We start from the raw sequence: 20231 nt of genomic DNA, 5'->3' as shown, positions 1-20231 counted from the left end.
CTTGTGGTCGTCTTGAACGAATCACCTCAAAGGGATGGCACATCTGCTTGGAACACACTCAGTTGAAAAAGAAAAGGAGACCCCGACCATCCAAGTTGAGCTTTTGCCAAATCACATGCATCTAATGAACTGAGAAAATGGCCAAAAAGACGAGAAAGAAAGGAACTGGGAAGATGGGTGTTGAGATAGACATGCCGAAAGATTCAAAGACCGCATAAAAATGAGGATTAAAGACCCTAACCAAAGAACTCTTAATTATAGAAACCTACAAAACATGACTGTGTCCAATGAAATGTTCCCGAATCTCCTAACTCCCCACGGGGCCACTGGTCTAAATCAGCTGTTGCAACACAGTTTGTTGAAACCCCGTGCGGACTATGCATCGACAGTACAAAGAGTTATGCTCTTAATCCTAATGCACTTTCAGGATAAACAAACGACCCAAAAGAAAAGCTTACTCCAATTGAAAACCAGCTATCTTTTTTTTCCTGCTGCAAAGAGGATCGGGTTTTGAGAGAGAAAATAGAGTCAATATGTCAAAGTCATTGCTCATACCACGAAGGGGAGAAAATATTGGGTACGTCTTATGTAGCCAGCGTGGCAAACAAGAAGGCGGTGGGAGCACGACACGTGTCCTCGTGGGACCCATAAAGTCAGGCGTCTGCTCCTCGACTCAGCGCTTCTTCCTCTCTCCTCTAACTCTCGTCTCGGCTGGTGGCTCGGCTCGGCTGGCAAAAGAAAGGACGTCCTCTCCTCCTGACCTGCACGCTCTCTCTCCTGTCGAGCATTTATTGCGGAAACTTTTCTCTTTCTTCGTTTGAGAAAGAAAATGGCCGTTCGTTCCTCTTTCCCTCTCCATTTCTTTCCTTTCGAATTTTTGAATCTGAAATCCTCTCTCCGCGCTCGTTGTTGCTCCGCCGTGCATCAAGCGGCCGTTCTCTTGCCATCACCGACGAACCACATTACGGCCGCCGCTACTCCGGTGCTCACTCGCTTCTCTCTTCGGGTTCGTTGCTGCTCCGTCATTCGTTCCGGCGTTCCCGGATCGCAGATGCAGCACGCGGAGGAGAAGCAGGCCTCTTCGAGCTCCCTCAACGTCGGCGACGTCGCCCGCCAAGCGAGACCCGCACACACGGAAGGCTCGGAGGCGAGGTTGCTGGAGAAGCTGGTGCTGAGCTGCCTCGTCGTGTTCGACGCTCCTCCGCCTCCCTCTCGCGACGTCCGCTCTGCTCTCTCTCTCCCCCTCTGCGAAGTCGTGACTCTCTTCCAGCGAAACGCGACGCCGACGGCCCTCCACCTCTGCCGGTTGACTCCATCGCCCTCGACTCCGACTCCGACTCCGACGCCAACGCCGACGCCGCCTCCTCCCCTGAACCCAACTCTGACGCCGACGCCCCTTCGCCGGTTGCCTCCCTTTCTGTAAGAAATTCAACATTGAGCCACGGGCACCTGAGTTTTATTTTGCTCAGAAGATAGATTATCTCAAAGATAAGGTTGAGGCATCTTTTGTGAAGGAGCGAAGAGCAATGAAGGTAGTAGGAGTGCCAAATTTAATTTATCAATTGCTCTTTGCAGATGATAGTCAAAGTCTTAATTCTGTTCTTGCTGTGTTTGCAGAGAGAGTATGAGGAGTTTAAGGTTCGTATAAATGCTTTGGTGGCCAAAGCCCAGAAGGTTCCTGAAGAAGGGTGGACGATGCAGGATGGAACACCATGGCCTGGAAATAACGTCCGTGATCATCCTGGCATGATTCAGGTATGCAAAGTTGTCATTTTCAGTTTTAGAACTCTTTGTTGATGTGAGATGAGATTAACTGCTTATTTCTGCTATCTTTAATAGGTTTTTCTTGGCCAAAGTGGAGGACATGACTCTGACGGGAATGAATTACCTCGCCTTGTCTATGTTTCCAGAGAGAAGAGGCCTGGCTATAATCACCACAAGAAGGCAGGAGCCATGAATGCTTTGGTAAGTGTCATAAGAATCCACCTTAGTTGGTAAACCCCCTTTTTTGCTCTCTCCATTGACCTCTCTGTGAACTTTTGTTTGTCTAACCGGTCAGGGTCTCTGCTGTGCTTACAAATGCGCCTTATCTTTTGAATCTGGATTGTGATCACTACTTCAATAATAGTAAGGCTATTAGGGAGGCAATGTGCTTCATGATGGACCCACTTATTGGAAAAAGAGTGCTACGTCCAGTTCCCTCAAAGATTCGACGGTATAGATAGGCACGATCGATATGCCAATCGGAACACCGTGTTTTTCGATGTAAGCATGCAATTATCAACCATTGAATTGCCTCATGTCCATTGCACATACCGTATCATTAATTCTGTGCAAGAAGATCTGACGGAGAAATTTCTCTCTTTCAGATTAACATGAAAGGTCTGGATGGTATTCAAGGTCCTATTTACGTTGGGACTGGTTGTGTATTCAGAAGGCTGGCACTCTATGGTTATGATGCTCCAAAAGCAAAGAAGCCACCGACCAGAACTTGCAACTGCTTGCCAAAGTGGTGCTGTTGTGGGTGCTGTTGCTCTGGGACGAAGAAGAAGAAGAAGAATACCAAGCCTAAGACCGAACTGAAGAAGAGATTTTAAAAAAAAAAGATGCAGGTACTCCACCACCTTTGGAAGGTATCGAAGAGGGCATTGAAGGTGAGATTCTGCTTTTGCATGAAGTCCCACTTAATTGTCTAGTGTTGGTTTACCTTTTTCTATCATTGAATGTGCCTCTCAATTTTGGCATCAATCGGTGAAATCTTTTTATTCTTCCAAAAGCTTGTTTTCTATTGGGTTGCTTCCCAGTTAACATCTGTTCCAATTTGGACTTAACCAATTTTGCTTCCTATGTCATGTTTAAGGCTAGTTCTTTTACTTAGTCATCAATACATTCATGTTTTCTTATGCAGGAATTGAAACTGAAAATCCCACGCCTCAGCATAAGCTTGAAAAGAAGTTTGGGCAATCCTCAGTCTTCGTCGCATCAACAATGCTAGAGGATGGAGGAACACTGAAAGGCACGAGCCCTGCATCTTTGCTAAAAGAAGCTATCCATGTCATCAGCTGCGGCTACGAAGATAAGACTGAGTGGGGAAAAGAGGTAAGTGTAGTGTAAATGCTCTCTTCATGCGATTCCCCGAAACAATTATTGTTTCTCTCAGAGTTGGCTGAACTTTCATCATATACAGGTTGGATGGATATATGGTTCAGTTACAGAAGATATATTGACGGGCTTTAAAATGCATTGCCATGGATGGCGTTCCATCTACTGCATCCCTGCAAGACCCGCTTTGAAAGGATCTGCTCCCATTAATCTTTCCGATCGTCTCCACCAGGTCCTTCGTTGGGCTCTTGGTTCCATTGAGATCTTCTTAAGCAGGCATTGTCCCCTTTGGTATGGTTATGGAGGCGGTTTGAAATGGTTAGAGCGATTATCTTACATAAATGCCACAGTATACCCCTGGACATCAATCCCTCTGTTGGCATACTGTACTTTGCCTGCTGTGTGCTGCTTGCTTACTGGGAAATTCATCACGCCAGAGGTAGGCTATTAGATTTTTTTTTCTTTCTTTTTCTTTTTTTTCAACTATTGCTTTTATATCGTACAATTGATGATATTCCAGGCAAAAGATCTTATATTGTCTTTGTTTCTTGTCCCCGTTGCAGCTGAGCAATGTGGCTAGTCTGTGGTTTCTGTCACTTTTCATTTGCATTTTCGCGACAAGTATCCTGGAAATGCGATGGAGTGGGGTTGGAATAGAAGAATGGTGGAGGAACGAACAGTTCTGGGTCATCGGAGGAGTTTCAGCACATCTCTTTGCAGTTTTTCAGGGGCTTTTGAAGGTTCTGGCTGGTGTTGACACGAACTTCACTGTGACATCAAAGGGTGGGGATGACGAGGAGTTCTCTCAACTCTATGCGTTCAAATGGACCACCTTGCTCATTCCGCCAACCACATTGCTTATAATAAACCTGATTGGTGTTGTAGCTGGCGTATCAAACGCAATAAACAACGGTTACGAGTCCTGGGGTCCTCTCTTCGGAAAGCTATTCTTTGCCTTCTGGGTGATTGTCCACTTGTATCCTTTCCTAAAGGGTCTGCTCGGACGGCAGAACAGGACTCCTACAATCATCATTGTGTGGTCAATCTTGCTCGCTTCCATCTTCTCCCTTCTGTGGGTACGTGTCGATCCATTCTTGGCCAAGTCGGACGGACCACTTTTGGAAGAATGCGGGTTGGACTGTAATTAGCAAGAGTGTCTGATTCCTGGAACATTTGGTCAGTAGGATTTGTTTATGGGTTATTTATCGTAAGGATACAGAAAGAATACATTTGGTGTGGTGCCGTCTGCAATGCAAATAAAGGGCATGTTTGGACGTCACTGTTTCCGCAACTCCGCCTCTCCATTTGACCGCAACACTCTGAAGGGCTACAAAAACCGACTTTGCTGCTCTTTTGCAACAGCTGGGAGATTGTCGGAAAGGACTGTGACACTGCTTCTTGATTCTTTATTTGGTTCATAATTTTTTTCTTTTCTAGGATGAGGAGGTGGCGTGAACCACAGTATAATGTGTATTATCATCTCATAATCTCTCTCTCTCCCTCCCTCTCTCTCCCCCTGTGTAAGTGTAACTCAGCCGAAATTGTGAGCATGTATTATATACGGGGCATCGTCCCTCAGTTGATGCTGCTTAATGTGGCCATGCATGGCGTTTCGCTGTTGGAAGATCAAAGGGAAAAGTTCAATTTTCTTTGGCCACAGAAACGGTTTTGATTGCTTAGATATTCAAGAGACCTGACTGTACTTATTACTACGAGTGCATTGCAAACCATGCCATTTTTTAGATTCTCCTCAAGAACAATAGAGCTGCAAAAGTCGGTTGAAAGATCAAAGGGAAAATTTTCAATTTTCTTTGGCCACAGAAACGTTTTTGATTGCTTACATATGTAAGAGACAAGACTGTACATCTTATTACTACGAGTGCATTGCGAACCATGCCATTTTTTAGATTCTCCTCAAGAACAGGAGCTGTAAAAGTTCGTTGAAAGATCAGAGGGAAGAAGTTCAATTTTCTTTTGCCACAGTAGGTGTTGCGACGGTTTTGATTGGTTGTTACATATTTAAGTGACCTGACTTAACATCTTATTGCTCCAAGTGCATTGCAAACCATTGCCATTTTTCAAATTCTCCTCAGGAACAAAAGAGTCTCTGTAACAGTTGGATGCAGGAAGTTTTAATGCAAATCATCTGTAGACAGAAAGTTTTACACGATTTGAGCGTCAATGCAGCATCAACTTGAGATTCATCTTGGCATCTGGTGAGACGGGCCAGAACGATGATGAGACGCAGGTGACCAAAATGTTCCAACTCTTCAGCAACAGTAAGAAAAGCAGGAGAGGAGCCCAAAAAAAAAAGTCACAAAAGAGAATCTAAAGAAAATTCTGGCTATTTTCCACACCATCCCCAACCCCTTTTTTGTATTGGGCTGGACATTATTCTGTATGAGAAGAGACGTGTATTAATCTTTCACTCAACAGATTTACAAAAAAATTACTCCTCCCATTGCCTTGGAGAAGCTGAATTCTCACATCCAGTACCATAAAATGAAATCGCCGAGATCTTCAAAACCCATACCAAACTTGCTACTGGCCAAAGACCAAAGAATGCCACAACTGTCATTTCTAGGCACTGAGGTTTGAAAGCGTCTAGCCAAAGGTGAGATGAAACTTCCAGGCTAATCCCCTTGAATACATGTGACCAGAGTTTCAGAAGCCTGTCCTGCCAAAAAAGGTCAGTCATCTCAAAATCCACTTTGTCATCATGATGCTGGGTTGAGATGAACAGATGCAGCTAATTCTGCTAATTGTTTCCCGCTGAGATCATAAACAAGTTCCATAGGGATTAAATGTTTTGGTTGATTGCCAAAATCTTCCTCCTTCAAATCATATACCGCTTGGAGCTTTTGGGCTTCATATTCTGCAGCTTTGGCCTCAGCAAGTAAAATGTCTGCTTCTTCATGGTCACCCAATTCCACAGCAGCAGCTCTTTCAGCATTGGCAGCACTGGCAGTTATGAGTAACCTCTGGAGTCTAGCCACTGCCAAATCCCTCTCCCTTAATAAGATCTGCTCCTCAGCCTCCTGCAATTTATCAACAGTTTCTTTAATTTCTTCTTCAAGCTTTCCAAGCTCCATAGTGGCTCTTTCAAGCTTGATTTGTGTTCCTTCCTTCTCATTGCTCAACGACTTTGCTTCAGCAGCTATTCGTGTAGCTTCTTTGAAATTTCTTGCAGCAGCAGCAACCTTTTTCTCAGTCTCTAGTTCTGGAAGTCTCTTGTCCACATAAAGTATCCTCTGCTCAAATGAAGCTATCTCCTGTTGGAGGCTGGACTTATTTGAAGACAGTTCCTATGATCAAAAGACAAGAATCTAATCAAATGATGCGTTGAAGAGCCAAATAAATTTTGAGTATTCAGTTTTTGAATTTTCGTCCTGAAGCTATAGCTAAAGAACATGCTTAACACAATACCCTGACCACTAGACTGGACAAAAAATTCAGATAAAGGTCTCCTGACACAACATTGGAGTTCACTGCAAGATTTGAAATCTGATCAAATTCTGCTTTTGCTTATACTCTCCTGTTGCTCCCTCTTTTGCTTATTGTTTCCTATTTCTCCTGTTACAGTACTCCAGCTCTACAATAGTTTGATTTCATGATTACATCCACTGTCTCACTCGCAAGCTATAGCTTTTCTGTGAGGGGAAACAGTAGATCTCAACATACATTGTCTACATATCCCTAGTTGCCTAAACTTTTAAGATTAAGGCTTCCCTAACAAATACGTCGCATCTCTTATTTTCACCAAAAAAAAAAAACAAATACGTCGCATAAACAAACTTTTGAAAGAAAGTAGGAGTCACTCACTGCCTGTGTCTTTAGAATATTCCTTCAGCAAGTATATCTTAACCATGAACCAACACTCATCCTAGGTTGGATAATCAAACATGAACCTCAAGCATTACTGATTCAGAAGACTGGAAGTAAATTCTCCAAAATGTTGCAACATGTAGACTCCATAGGCCAGAATTATAGTAGATTAAGCATGTGAAGCTTAACCACCTTTTAGGTATATGTCGTTTGCATGTAAAGAGTAAGATAGCTAAAAAGTAAAATAACCTGTAAAAGCTCTTGCAGAGGAAGCTTCTTGTTGGAGCCTCATGACATCTTCAGAAAATTTCTCCTCAGTCTTCATCAGCCCCAGTTTACTTTCTCTGTACTCCAAAATGCAGAGCATTAAACCTTTTCTCAATCCTGCTGCTTCATTGTATGCTTTTGCTTCATCTGCAGCAATCTTCCCAAGTTCCCTAATCTTTGCTCCTTTATTATCTTCCTGAGAGAGTACATCATCAATATCTTTCTTTTTATAGATAAAGCTTCACTTTCGGCATCAACCTGAGAGAGCTTTGATTTCATTCTATCATATTTAGCACCAATATCTGATTGCATGTCCTGAAATCCAGAGACCACACCAGCAATGTGCTTCTCTACTGCTTCAATGGAAGCATCATTCTCAGCAATTTGCTTCTCCTTCTCTCTCACTAAATTAAGCAGCTTCTCCAATTCATCCAACAACACATCCTTCTTCTTAAGAAGTTTTTCTTTCTCTCTACTGTCATCATCAATTGAATGCTCGATGGAAACATTCACTCCTTTACGAGCTTCACTTATCAGATATGACTCGATTTCAAGTTCCATCTTCCTCACCTCCAAATCTTCACTTGATGAAAGCCATTTGTCCATTTCCTCAGCACGCAGTAAGTTTGCCTTCTTCTCTATCAGGTCAGCACTAGCAGTTGCATCCTGCAGGATAAGAGGTAAAAATGTCAGTCATTCTGCTTCAAACTAAATTTGGCTACCACATGAAATCGATAGCTTACGAGAAAGTTTTTCGTGGTACGCATGATCCAACCTCATGTTTTGTAGGGACAGATGAAACAGTTAATGAAAAAGTTCAGAGAGAGATAGCACGGCTATCCTTAAAACAGTCACTATCCAAAAGTCTACTTGGATTGGCAAAACAGAGACTACCATGGGATCAATATGACTTGCTGAAAGCTTTTAGTTTACCTTACATCAAGTCAATTAAAACCATGGCTATCTCAAAATAAAAAACTAGGGCTACAATTGTGCGCAAGGGCACACCAATGACACCACACATGCAGTGCACCCACTACCATGCCTATAATCTACCATAACCCAACAATGGTCAAGAGACATTCTTGTTTTCCATTCATTTTCCTTGAAGCACTTTGACAAAACTAGTCTTTCCATGTTCACCTTGAGAACCCGACTGCCAATTGAAAGATGAAAATTGACAAACGACTTCCTTCACTCAACAGGGGCAGCTAAGCACAAGCATGAATATAAAGAACATCCAGTCAGGAAGGCTTGTACCATTACACACGCAAGTTTATAAAGACAGAGAGAAAACCAGAAACGTGTATCAATCTGCTCCAGCCAATGATTGTGTTGCCCTGTGGTGCGAAGTTCTTACTATAGAGCTCACTCTATCTTAATTCATTCTAGGATCAAGCATTAGTGTAGCCAAAAAAAAAGAAAAGATGTTGTCACTGACCTTAGAGAAATTCTCCAACAGAGAAACACACTCATCCTCAGCAGCAATCTGTGCATTCAAAACCTCCTGCATCTTCGCATCAATAGCATCGCATTCAGCTTCACTAGCTCTAAGTGCATCCACCAAAGCTTGTCTCTCCTTTTCGGCAGCAGCAAAAGGAAATAACTGAATAAGTAATGTTGGGTCGGCATCACCATTTTCTGCGATGCATGGACTTGGCGAAGGGGCGTCGGCGTCGGCGTCAGGCGCATAGGCGGAGGCCGAGGCGTCGGTGTCGGGGCGACGGACTCCGACGCCGACGGAGGCAACCGGCGAAGGGGCGTCGGCGTCAGAGTCGGGTTCAGGGGAGGAGGCGGCGTCGGCGTCGGCGTCGGAGTCGGAGTCGGAGTCGAGGGCGACGGAGTCAACCGGCAGAGGTGGAGGGCCGTCGGCGTCGCGTTTCGCTGGAAGAGAGTCACGACTTCGCAGAGGGGGGAGAGAGAGAGCGGAGCGGACGTCGCGAGAGGGAGGCGGAGGAGCGTCGAACACGACGAGGCAGCTCAGCACCAGCTTCTCCAGCAACCTCGCCTCCGAGCCTTCCATGTGTGCGGGTCTCGCTTGGCGGGCGACGTCGCCGACGTTGAGGGGAGCTCGAAGAGGCCTGCTTCTCCTCCGCGTGCTGCATCTGCGATCCCGGGAACGCCGGAACGAATGACGGAGCAGCAACGAACCCGAAGAGAGAAGCGAGTGAGCACCGGAGTAGCGGCGGCCGTAATGTGGTTCGTCGGTGATGGCAGGAGAACGGCCGCTTGATGCACGGCGGAGCAACAACGAGCGCGGAGAGAGGATTTCAGATTCAAAAATTCGAAAGGAAAGAAATGGAGAGGGAAAGAGGAACGAACGGCCATTTTCTTTCTCAAACGAAGAAAGAGAAAGTTTCCGCAATAAATGCTCTGACAGGAGAGAGAGCGTGCAGGTCAGGAGGAGAGGACGTCCTTTCTTTTGCCAGCCGAGCCGAGCCACCAGCCGAGACGAGAGTTAGAGGAGAGAGGAAGAAGCGCTGAGTCGAGGAGCAGATGCCTGACTTTATGGGTCCCACGAGGACACGTGTCGCGCTCCCACCGCCTTCTTGTTTGCCACACTAGCTACATAAGACGTACCCAATATTTTCTCCCACGGCACGAAGGGCCTTTGGGCCTATCGCTTGGCAGGTCTCTCATCATCCTTGTCGTCGTCAGAGTTGTCCTTGTCTGATCGCTTCCTCTTCGGTGGAGCCTCGACCTTCCCACCAGCATCGTCCTCGTCTTCATCCTCGTCCTCTTCGTCAGCGTCTTCCTCCTCGCCATTCTCCTCAGGCTCGAAATCACTTGCATCCTCCTCATCCTCAGGACGACCCACAGGCCTGACTTGGTACTCAGTTCCCAACTCCTGCCGAATTCATTTAAATAAGCAAGGCTTAAGTGCAAGGTCTTAGATTTAGAATCCTAGATTTAGAGATCTATCAAGCTTGAAAGCACGAAATTTGACCGTCCTCGTGATTGTCACTTCTCTGAGAAGCAAACAAGAAACACCCAGTTCAATCTTTGACTGCCTTTTCACTTAAAAGCCTTCTTTTTTTCGAGCTGAAGCATTTGAAAATCTGTTTCCAAAAGGTCAAATACCTGGAAAAGATCCAAGTAATCCGTATATGATGCGAACTGAATTCATCCGACCAAAAAAATCACAAATTCCCAGCAGAGATCCCCGGATACCTTGAAGGACCCAAGAAATTCGCGAAATTGAAGCAGTCAAAGATTCAAAATATTAGGAATATATGAAGACCAGCTACCAGAGTGCTAGGACTTAGGGTTTCACGAAGGAACAAAGCTCAGAACAGATGGTGAAAATTGACACTCTACAGAGAAAAATCCACAGAAAAAAATCCATAGAACAGTAGAAATTGAAAACACAGGATCTCAATTTAAGAAAATCGCGAAGCACGCAAAGCAAGAAAGTAAACGCTAGATACGCGATGTCAATACTCAAGACAAACAATCCGCGAAAAGAATCATTGCCCAATTCCACGTACTGGCACGCGCAAATTCCTAACCTCCAGGATAAACCCTCGATAGGCGAATCGGTAGATGAGATGAGATGCTGCGTAGCTCACACAGATCTCTCTCTCAATACAGTGACAACATACACGACGCAACCTACTCGATCTAGAACAGCAGAGCAGAGCACAGAGAGAGAGAGAGTTTTCTGACACGAGAAAGATGAAGTTTTCGGAACTCGAACTGATACGACTATTGGTAAAGAGAGAATTTTCAAAAACCATAGAGGAAGAGACGCATAAGCAATTCTCAAGCCCAGCTAGGAATCGAACCGACAAGATGGCTGAGCTTATAGCGGGACTGCCGAAGATATCAATTTGCTACGTCATCCTCAGCTTCCTCATCGTTGTCGCCATCGCCGTTGCCGTCGCCCTCGGCGTCGTCGTCCTCATTGTCGTCGCTGTCGCCGCCCACCGCCGCGGACCTACAGGAAGCGGGGAATACCTCCTGCACGTCGTCGTCGTCGTCTTCTTCTTTATGAGGGGGCAACGACGTGGCATCTCTGTTGAATTCAATCAATTACCTAAAATTTTATTAGTCCGATTTAATTATCTCAACTTTTGAAATTTAATTCAACATGGTGTCTCCGTTAAATTCGATCAATCCGATGTGTTCTTTCGGAATGATGCCACGTCAGCATAGCATGCAACCGAAACTCTACCGTAGCAAAGCCACGCCGGCCACCCTTGAACACCGAGAAAATATTGGGTGGTCCGGGAACTCCACGTCAGCGTGGTCCCCAGTCACTCACGAGATGCCTGTCGACGCCCTCTCTTCTCTTAGCCTGCACGCTCTGTCTCCTGTGCAGCGCATTTATTGCGGCTTAAACTTTTCTCTTTCCTCCGCTTGCCAAGGAACCCGTTCGTTCCTCTGTCCCTCTCCATTTCTTTCCTTTCGAAATTTTGAATCTGAAATTTTCTCCCTCCGCGCTCTCGTTGCTGCTCCGGCGTGCATCAAGCAGCCGTTCCCCTGCCGTCGCCAACGAACCACATTGCGGCCGCCCCTACTCCGGTGCTCGCTCGCTTCTCTCTTCGGCTCGTTGCTGCTCGTCGTTCGTTTCGGCGTTCCCGAAATCACAGATGCAGCACGCGGAGGAGAAGCAGGCCTCTTCGAGCTCCCCTCAACGTCGGCGAGCGTCGCCCGCCGAGCGAGACCCCCCACACGGAAGGCTCGGAGGCGAGGTTGCTGGAGAAGCTGGTGCTGTACGCGAAACGCGACGCGATGGCCCTCCGCCTCCGCCGGTTGACTCCATCGCCCTCGATTCCGACGTCGACGCCGACGCCACCTCCTCCCCTGAACCCGACTCTGACGCCGACGCCCCTCTGCCTCCCTCTCACGACCTCTAGTCCGCTCTCTCTCTTTCGTCCTCGAAGTCGCACCTCTCTTCCAGCGAAACGCGACGCTGACGTCCGCTCTGCACAACTTGAATTTCGAAAGGAAAGAAATGGAGAGTGACAGAGGAAGGAACGGGTTCTCTTTCCTCCGGAGAGGGCGTTGGCAGGCTAAGAAGAGGAGAGAGAATGGGAAAAAGGCAGAAGACACCAAATGGGCCCACCCCTTCACATGGCATCTCGTGAGTGGCCGGGACCACGCTGACGTGGAGCTCCCGGATCACCCAATATTTTCTCCTTGAACACCACCAACCGTGGCCGCTTCAACCTCTTCGAGCTCGACAACCGTGAAGGGTCTATCTATCGCCACCGGATTTGATCGAGCCGGACCCGGTGCCATGATCTGGTCTGTCTCGAAGTAACTGTAGTCCCAGCATGTGTTGGCTCGACCGTTGTTTATGTATTGCTGCTCTCTCTATCTCTCTCTCTCTCTCTCTCGCAATGGTGGAGAGGCGAGGACCGGCCCGCCAACGAATTTTATGATCCGGAGGTACGAAGAGTCAAGCTGACTAGACTTGGCAACTACCAGTCTTTAACTACCAGTCTCCACTCTGCACGAAGCCCGAGTCGGTTTTGGTCGTCGTTTTGCTGTTTTTCTGCTCTCTACTCCCCGTTCTCCATTGAACACCTTCTTGGAGCTTCTTGCGAGGGACAAACCCCCACTACTGAGGACCTTGGAGAGAGTGAGAGGGAGAGAGTAGAGAGAGGCGCGAGTAATAATGTCTCCGAGTCCATCCAGTGCGACACGCAAGAACCAGCACAAGAAAGGCTTGAGCCCCGAGAAAGCCAGGAGCAAGACAGAGGAGGAGCTGGTGCGAATCAGGGAGGAAAAGAAATCAGAAATTCTCAAGAAGAAACGTCTTCTACCCGAGGTCTTCTTTTTTCACATTTCTTTTTCTTTTTCATTTTATTCTCCATTTCTCTTTTTTTCTCTTATGTTTTAATTCGTCCTTCCGCTGTTGCCTAGTGTTTGATTGTGTTCAATTGCTGTTAACCCTACTTCGCTCAGTTCCTTTTTATTTTCTGGAGTGCGTTTGGGTCACTGCGTAGCTTAGTTTTCTGGGCGACTCGTCGTTCTTGTTGATGGGGAAGACTTGTTATTTATAGAAACTAAAATGCTCCCCCACAAAAAAGGAGAGAAATGGGGTTGATCAAGCGAGGCAATTAAGAAATCTTGGACACTTGCTTTTTGCAGGAAAAGAAAAGGTGGGACAGCAAGATGCGATTTTCATCCCTTGAAATAGATTTTTGGGTTGGTCCTTAGAGGGTTTGTTTCCATGAAGAGAGTCCTCGCTTTTCACAGTACAGTAATAACTTGGAGAACGGTCGACCAATTATGTGTGTGCTGGTGCCGTCTTCTGCAATAAATGGTCAAGACAAAAGGAACTGAATTGGGAAAAGAGTCTTCACGTTAATTAAAGGAGTCCAGAAAAGAAGAAAAAGTTTGAGAACAAAGTTGGGTTCTTTAACTGATTTCATTATCCTGCTGCCGACCACACATGCCACTATAGATTCAGTGGGATTCTTGATCCACAGACATCCTCAAATGCGAGCGATAACAACCACCTCAACTATTCCTACCCCATCGATCAGAACCTATTGCAAGTGACAGGGCAACTGCTATACTGCTATATCACCTCAGTCAACCTTCAAAAATCAAAATGTAGTTCTATTTTGATGACCAACAAGGAATGGGGCTTTTGCATTCATCAGCCATCGCTGCGGAACTTAGTGCTATCCATTTGAAACGAGTCATCTGTGGCTATGCTAATGTCGGGTCAAATAGTTTCTGACCAGTTTTCATGACAGTTGGAACATCTGTTATCGGATGATTCTTCCCGGTATTTAGCAGCAACCACGGTGATCAGGAAGTTCTTATCGACTGGTAATTTCAAAGCCCTCTGTCCCTCCTCCTTTAATTGTTTTCCTTTAGCCTGATTGTTATTGGAATGTTTGCATGATCAATGACAAATCATATATATGCGAAGGTGAGAGCCCTGTGATCAATGCGGTTGTCAGAGCAGGAGTCATCCCTCGACTCGTGAAGTTCCTTGATGAGGGCGCTTTTCCTCTACTACAAGTATGGTCCCTTTTAGTTTCTATCAATGTTCTTTCACTGAGATCTTAGTTTTTGCAGCCAAAAGGAAATCATTTGCCATCATGTCATAATATTTCTTCATCTTCAGTCTGAGGCTGCATGGGCATTGGCCAATATAGCTTCTGGGACATCAGATCACGTACAACTCATCATCCAACTCGGATCTATCCCTAAATTCGTGCAACTTCTTCACTCTACATTTGCTTATGCTCGAGAACAGGTTGGGTCTTTTGTTTTTTCTCATGACAATTCTTTGAGTTGATTTCTTAAAACTTTTTGGTAAATATGATGGATAAGATGATCTAATCTGGATTCCCATGAATCAAGCAGGCTATCTGGGCTCTGGCAAATATTGCCGCTGACTCGCAAGATTGCAGGGATCTTGTATTAAGTGCAGGCGCTCTAGATCTACTATTGGCTCAATTGGATAAACATCCAGGATCGACCATGATGAGGAGCATTGCTCGGACTTTACTCAACTTATGTGATGGCAAGCATCCTCCTCCATTTAAACAGGAAAGGAATCGTTGTTAATTTCTGTAGTCGTCAAAATGAGGTCTGAAACATCAATGGCAAGTCACGTCTTTCGTAAAACTGAGTTGTGGACCATAAGATTCACTGATTAGATCTAGAATAGATGAATAAGGAAGCTTAGCGCCTCAAAACTGCACATTTTGGGATTTACAAAAATAAATTAAATGTAATATGTTCAATGAAACTTTGTGAGAATCAATTGTGGTTTAAAGGTAAAACAGGAAGTTGTCAAAAAATGCAATTCTTTTGTTACCCTTAAGCACTCCCTTGCACACACATACATGCACAGACGCAAACACAAAGTAGATTCAAGTGGCGTCTCCCTTGACTGAGAAGAGTACTGATGTTGACCCTGTCATGACTTTCGATTGTTCAAGAAATGATTGGAGAAGTTACATTGCCCTCTGTTCTAATAGACTATAAGAGGATTGAGGGAAGGAAAAGAAATGTTGCTTCGCAGTTCATGGATCACAAGGTAGGGTTATCAAAATGTGGATTTCACACCTAATGTATTAGTATGTCTATTATGAGGTTTTAAGTCCCAATCGAGTGGTTTAGCTGATTTAATTGTTGAATTTCTAGTTAGAATCGCATGTGATGTAAATCTTAGTTAGTACATTTTAAAGTTGTCAGAATGAGCCAAATCACAAAGGTTTGGTGAGGCTCTTCAGTGAAATGCACCATATCACTGAGTTCATGTGCTTCAATTGTAAAGTGAACTGAGTCGTGAAAGAATCATGACAGAGACGAAGGATTCTGCTCCGACACACCTTTGAGTTGCATCATCTTATACTTTTGAGTTGAATGTGAACTTGAGTCATATCATTTAATGATTAAAATTTCCGCTCCTGTCTTTCAGAATTCTAAAATACTTTATTAGTATTTTTGGAGGATTATGATTTCTCTTTGCTGCCTTTAGGTTAAGCCGGCCTTGCCTGCCCTCAGGCACCTCATTAATTCAAAAGAGGAAGCAGTATTGATTGACACGTGCAGGGCTCTGTCTTTGATTTGTGATGGCTCAATTCCTACTATCCAGTCTGTGCTGGACGCAGGATTTTGTCCTCGGCTTCTAGAACTTCTCATGTAAGATGATATATATGGCTTTTCTTGCATGGCGAAAGAATGTCGAGTCTGCTGCATATATTTCTAGTCTGGGCATGCAAATACAGAAGACCAATTTGTGAACGGAGCATAGTAAAACAGTCGAACCATTTGTGCTCTTAGTTTAAGCATACTTCACTGGCTGAAAAGATTTCGTTAATTGGTTTTACTTAAGCTTCATGAATACTGATTGGATCTTGGTATAGACAAAGTGACACTAGGGTGGATATTTCACTGATTGTGCTGTCAAACTTTGTCTTAAGGGTACCATTTTATTTTTTGGTGTCAATTCAGTTTCTTTTCTCATATGTGGTTCCTTTTGCAGGCATCCATCACCTGCAGTCCTGGTACCGACTCTCCAGACTTTAGGGAACATTTTGTCAGGCGACATGGCTCAGACTCAGGTCTTTCCGTCCCCCTTATAAGACTGAAAATAATAAATGTAGTCCAGTCTTTTGAAAGCATTAGAGCAGCAAAATGTGCATCTTCCATTATCTCTGAACTTGAAATAACTGCATTCATGTGAATGATGTTTTTGACTTTTTTAATTGGTCTTGGGATTCGTATATACTTTCCCAATCGAGTGGTTTAGCTGATTTAATTATTGAATTTCAAGTTAGAATCACATGTGATGTGAAACTTAGTTAGTACATCTTTAAGTTGTTAGAATGAGCCAAACCACAAAGGTTTGGTGAGGCTCTTCAGTGAAATGCACCATATCATTGAGTTCATGTGCCTCAATTGTAAACTGAACTGAGTTGTGAAAGAATCGTGACTGAGATGAAGGATTCTGCTCCAACACACCTTCCAGTTGCATCACCTTATACTTCTGAATTGAATGTGAACTTGAGTCATATAATTTAATGATTAAAATTTCCGCTCCTGTCTTTCAGAATTCTAAAATACTTTATTAGTATTTTTGGAGGATTATGATTTCTCTTTGCTGCCTTTAGGTTAAGCCGGCCTACGAAGCAGTATTGATTGACACGTGCAGGGCTCTGTCTTTGATTTGTGATGGCTCAATTCCTACTATCCAGTCTGTGCTTGACGCAGGATTTTGTCCTCGGCTTCTAGAACTTCTCATGTAAGATGATATACATGGGTTTTCTTGCATGGCGAAAGAATGTCGAGTCTGCTGCATATATTTCTAGTCTGGGCATACAAATACAGAAGACCAATTTGTGAACGGAGCATAGTAAAACAGTCGAACCATTTGTGCTCTTAGTTTAAGCATACTTCACTGGCTGAAAAGATTTTGTTAATTGGTTTTACTTAAGCTTCATGAATACTGATTGGATCTTGGTATAGACAAAGTGACACTAGGGTGGATATTTCACTGATTGTGCTGTCAAACTTCGTTTTAAGGATACCATTTTATTTTTTGGCATTGATTCAGTTTCTTTTCCTATGTGGTTCCTTTTGCAGGCATCCATCACCTGAAGTCCAGGTGCCAACTCTTAAGACTGTGGGGAACATTGTGGCGGGCACCGAGGCTCAGACTCAGGTCTTTCTGTCCCCCTTATACGACTGAAAATAATAAACGTAGTTCAGTCTTTTGAAATCATTAGGTCTTTTGGATTCCGAGCAGCAAAATGTGCATCTCCCATTATCTCTGTACTTGAAGTAACTGCATTCATGTAACTGATGTTTCTGACTTGTTTATTTTGTCTTGGGATTCGTAGGTACTTTCCAAGATTAAACCGAGCTTCTTTTATCCTTACCTGAAGACTTGGTTTTTGATTGCAGTTTGTAATTGACAATCAAGGACTGCCTCCTTTATGTCAAATTCTGACTGGAAATTGGGATAAGAGTATCAAGGAAGAAGCTTGTTGGGTAATTGCAAATATTACAGCGGGTAACATAAATCAAATTCAGGTAAAACCTCTATTCGATGATAGCACAGTATATTGTATTGAGCATTGAATATGAAAGAAGTGTCTATTAAGGCCTTATCGTAGATGCTTTTGCTCAATCGTGCTGTTATAAAATGCTGCCCCGTCATTATACTGAATTCCCAGGTGAATCTTTCTATAATTGATGGTACCTTGTCTCTTCTCTCTGGTCAGAGCAGCCTCTCCTTCAACACAGTAATTGTTTTCACTTTTGATTTTCTTGATAAGGAACTTCTGGCCTATTTCCAAAGTACACTTTCAAGATTGAATACCAGAATTACGTTCACTCTTACTCCTTTTGCTTGTTTTCTAATTTTTTAGAAGGAGCTTTTCTTATCTGATAGATCTATAACATTACCAGACAAGTCAGGATCTGAATCCCTAATGATCCTGTATGGATTTTGCTATGAGACATAGCATTTTAATTATGAAATTGACCCTCTTAAGAGATGTTTCCATAGGTCACTGTGCTATACAATCTTTTAAAAATGGTTCTATTGTCCTTTTCAGGCTGTAATTGAAGCAAACATTATTCCTCCTCTCGTGAGCCTTCTTCAACATGATGAATTCAAAATTAAGAAAGAGGCTGCATGGGCTATTTCGTATGCTGTCTCTGGCGGGTCCCATGAACAAATTCAGTATGTCTCTATCTATATTTGCTCTGCTCCAACACAAAATGAGGAACATTGTGCTGGTTATCACCCAAAAGATGGAAATCATGCCCATGTTGTTCCCTTTGTGATTCATTTTTAATAGCTCAAGAGAATTAAACGCCCATAGCTCATGTCCATGTATAAACTAACTGGTTAATTACTTTGAGATTGTCGTTCTTGTTGTCTTCTGCTTGTCATATGGTTTGTCTAGGTTTATTCTGTCCTGTTACCTACATTGATTTGATGAAGCAGGGAATGCAGTTCCATTTCATGTTGACTGCACTTGCAGAATAATGAAGAAAAGGAAAGTCTCACTGGAAAAAATATAATCGGCAGTTCATTGCAATGAAAGATTGTTTATGTTTTTGCAGATACTTGGTGAGCCAGGGTTGTATCAAGCCGCTCTGCGATCTCCTTACTTGCTCCAACCCTCAGATCATAACACTGTGCCTAGATAGTGTGGAAAGCATTCTGGAGAGCGGTGAAGGGAACAAAGAATATTTGCGCATGATTAATGGATGTAAGGGGTTCAACAAAATCACGGACCTCCAGACTCACATGAACAGTGAGGTTAACAAACAAGCCTCGGAGATTTTGAAAAAGTATTGGAACAAGAAGGGAAATGAAGAAGAAGAAGAAGAAGAATTACCTAGCTTGATTCTGGATGACATTAAATTAGATATCGGAAGACTCAGTCTCTCCTGATCGGCACTTCCGTTGTGAAAAGATTTTTGTTGTTTGGCCATGAAGAGACGCACGAGATGCATCTAGTCGCAAGGTGATGCCATGCCGATCTGTTGTTCGCTGTTTCTAGCTATTGCAGAGGATAAATGTGGCAGCACATTAGTATCATATGCTACTTCTATGCTGGCATGTCTCACTTGTGTTTACTCATTTTTTTCCCTTGAGGCCCGTTTGGTTCAATTTTGGGGAAATGGCTTTGCATTTCCCCAAGTAATTTTGAATGAATGGACATTTTGTGAATGCAAGTGTGTTTGGAAACTCATTTTTGTGTATATTTTGCAAAGCAGCTTTAAGATGAAAAGAAAAAGGAAAAAAAGAAAAGAAAAGAAAAGAAAAGGGAGGAGGAGATGTAGTTGCTCGGTAGTGATGGTGGTGGTGGTGGTGGGAGGCGGCTAGCGGCAGTGGCGGTGGGGGGAGGCAGTGTTGCCTGAGGTTGGCAACGCCCTGGGTCGCGCGACTCAGGCGACGCTTGAGGTTAAGCGACCCAAGTGACACCCGAGGTCGCTTGACCTTAGGCCACCTCGCCTCAGGTCGCGTGACCTCAGGCAAGGCTTCCTAGCAACCAGATCTGGCTGCTCACAGCTGAGCACCGCTCGCCGATTGAGCTTCGCAAGGAAGGCGGGAGCTTCGTGAGAAAGAAGGAAGAAGACAATGAACAGTATTTTTTGAGAGCAAAAGAGGAAAACATGATTATCAATTAGAGCAATATTAATTCATTAAACCTTAGACTAACATTTCGAAATTGCTGAAAGCTTTTTGGGCTTTCGGAATTTCAAATGCTGGCATTTGGCAAATGGAGACTCAAAAGTGCGAACCAAACGCAAAATATTTTTTCCAAGGGATGCCCAAAGCCCCTTGGAAAAGCTGAACCAAACGGGGCGGTAGGTTTGGTGCAACATCACATCTAGGAGGAATACCAGGGGGAACATATAAATTGTGGGCGAGGCGAATACTCCTCGAAGCATGTAGTCTGTATAACACCATCCGTGGTAACAAGCAAACCTTTCAACGCTTTACCAGCTAGTCATGGATGGCCATCCTGATACTAACCTTCCTCCATCAAGAGAAATCAATCCTTCTAGAGCATTGTCAGATGACTAGAGCATTGAGA

The 20231-nt window shown here is 44.2% G+C and overlaps 3 protein-coding genes across 10 annotated transcripts; 2 read left to right on the top strand and 1 right to left on the bottom strand.

Annotated features, from left to right (window-relative positions):
- Nucleotides 1-1385: 1385 nt before the first annotated feature.
- On the top strand, nt 1386-4695 carry LOC104434088 (probable cellulose synthase A catalytic subunit 6 [UDP-forming]; the record flags this gene model as incomplete). Its single annotated transcript, XM_039307241.1, is given in 10 exon segments — nt 1386-1532; nt 1618-1755; nt 1840-1964; nt 2054-2182; nt 2184-2265; nt 2370-2589; nt 2592-2654; nt 2909-3099; nt 3188-3541; nt 3666-4695. Coding segments are annotated over 10 exon segments (2034 nt in total), but the record flags the coding sequence as incomplete, so codon positions are not given.
- A 731-nt stretch (nt 4696-5426) lies between these two features.
- On the bottom strand, nt 5427-11532 carry LOC104435745. 6 transcript variants are annotated; one of them, XM_039306429.1, is made up of 4 exons: nt 10980-11532; nt 8636-10275; nt 7177-7860; nt 5427-6407 (listed from the first exon to the last, which is right to left on the bottom strand). In XM_039306429.1, exons 2-3 carry the CDS (start codon nt 9215-9217, stop codon nt 7306-7308), a joined length of 1137 nt encoding a protein of 378 aa, XP_039162363.1. In that variant the 5' UTR covers nt 9218-10275; nt 10980-11532; the 3' UTR covers nt 5427-6407; nt 7177-7305. The 6 variants fall into 6 exon arrangements, with proteins under 6 accessions (XP_039162363.1, XP_039162364.1, XP_039162368.1 ...); XM_039306430.1 differs by having other exon boundaries at nt 8636-10042; XM_039306434.1 differs by having other exon boundaries at nt 8636-10042; nt 10984-11532.
- Nucleotides 11533-11951: 419 nt separating this feature from the next.
- Nucleotides 11952-19382, top strand: LOC104434089 (importin subunit alpha-4). Of its 3 annotated transcripts, XM_039306425.1 has the most exons (12): nt 11952-12970; nt 13908-13983; nt 14087-14178; nt 14285-14416; nt 14527-14712; nt 15650-15813; nt 16157-16235; nt 16785-16915; nt 17257-17335; nt 17578-17706; nt 18234-18361; nt 18748-19382. In XM_039306425.1, exons 1-12 carry the CDS (start codon nt 12818-12820, stop codon nt 19079-19081), a joined length of 1683 nt encoding a protein of 560 aa, XP_039162359.1. In that variant the 5' UTR covers nt 11952-12817; the 3' UTR covers nt 19082-19382. The 3 variants fall into 3 exon arrangements, with proteins under 3 accessions (XP_039162359.1, XP_039162360.1, XP_039162361.1); XM_039306426.1 differs by lacking the exon at nt 16157-16235 and having other exon boundaries at nt 15650-15723; nt 16826-16915; XM_039306427.1 differs by lacking the exons at nt 16157-16235; nt 16785-16915.
- Nucleotides 19383-20231: the final 849 nt, after the last annotated feature.

This window comes from Eucalyptus grandis, chromosome 2 (assembly GCF_016545825.1).
Source record: "Eucalyptus grandis isolate ANBG69807.140 chromosome 2, ASM1654582v1, whole genome shotgun sequence".
Classification (NCBI taxonomy): domain Eukaryota; kingdom Viridiplantae; phylum Streptophyta; class Magnoliopsida; order Myrtales; family Myrtaceae; genus Eucalyptus; species Eucalyptus grandis.
The sequence above is the reverse complement of the archived record's forward strand: the minus strand, read 5'-3'. Positions and strand labels throughout refer to the sequence as shown.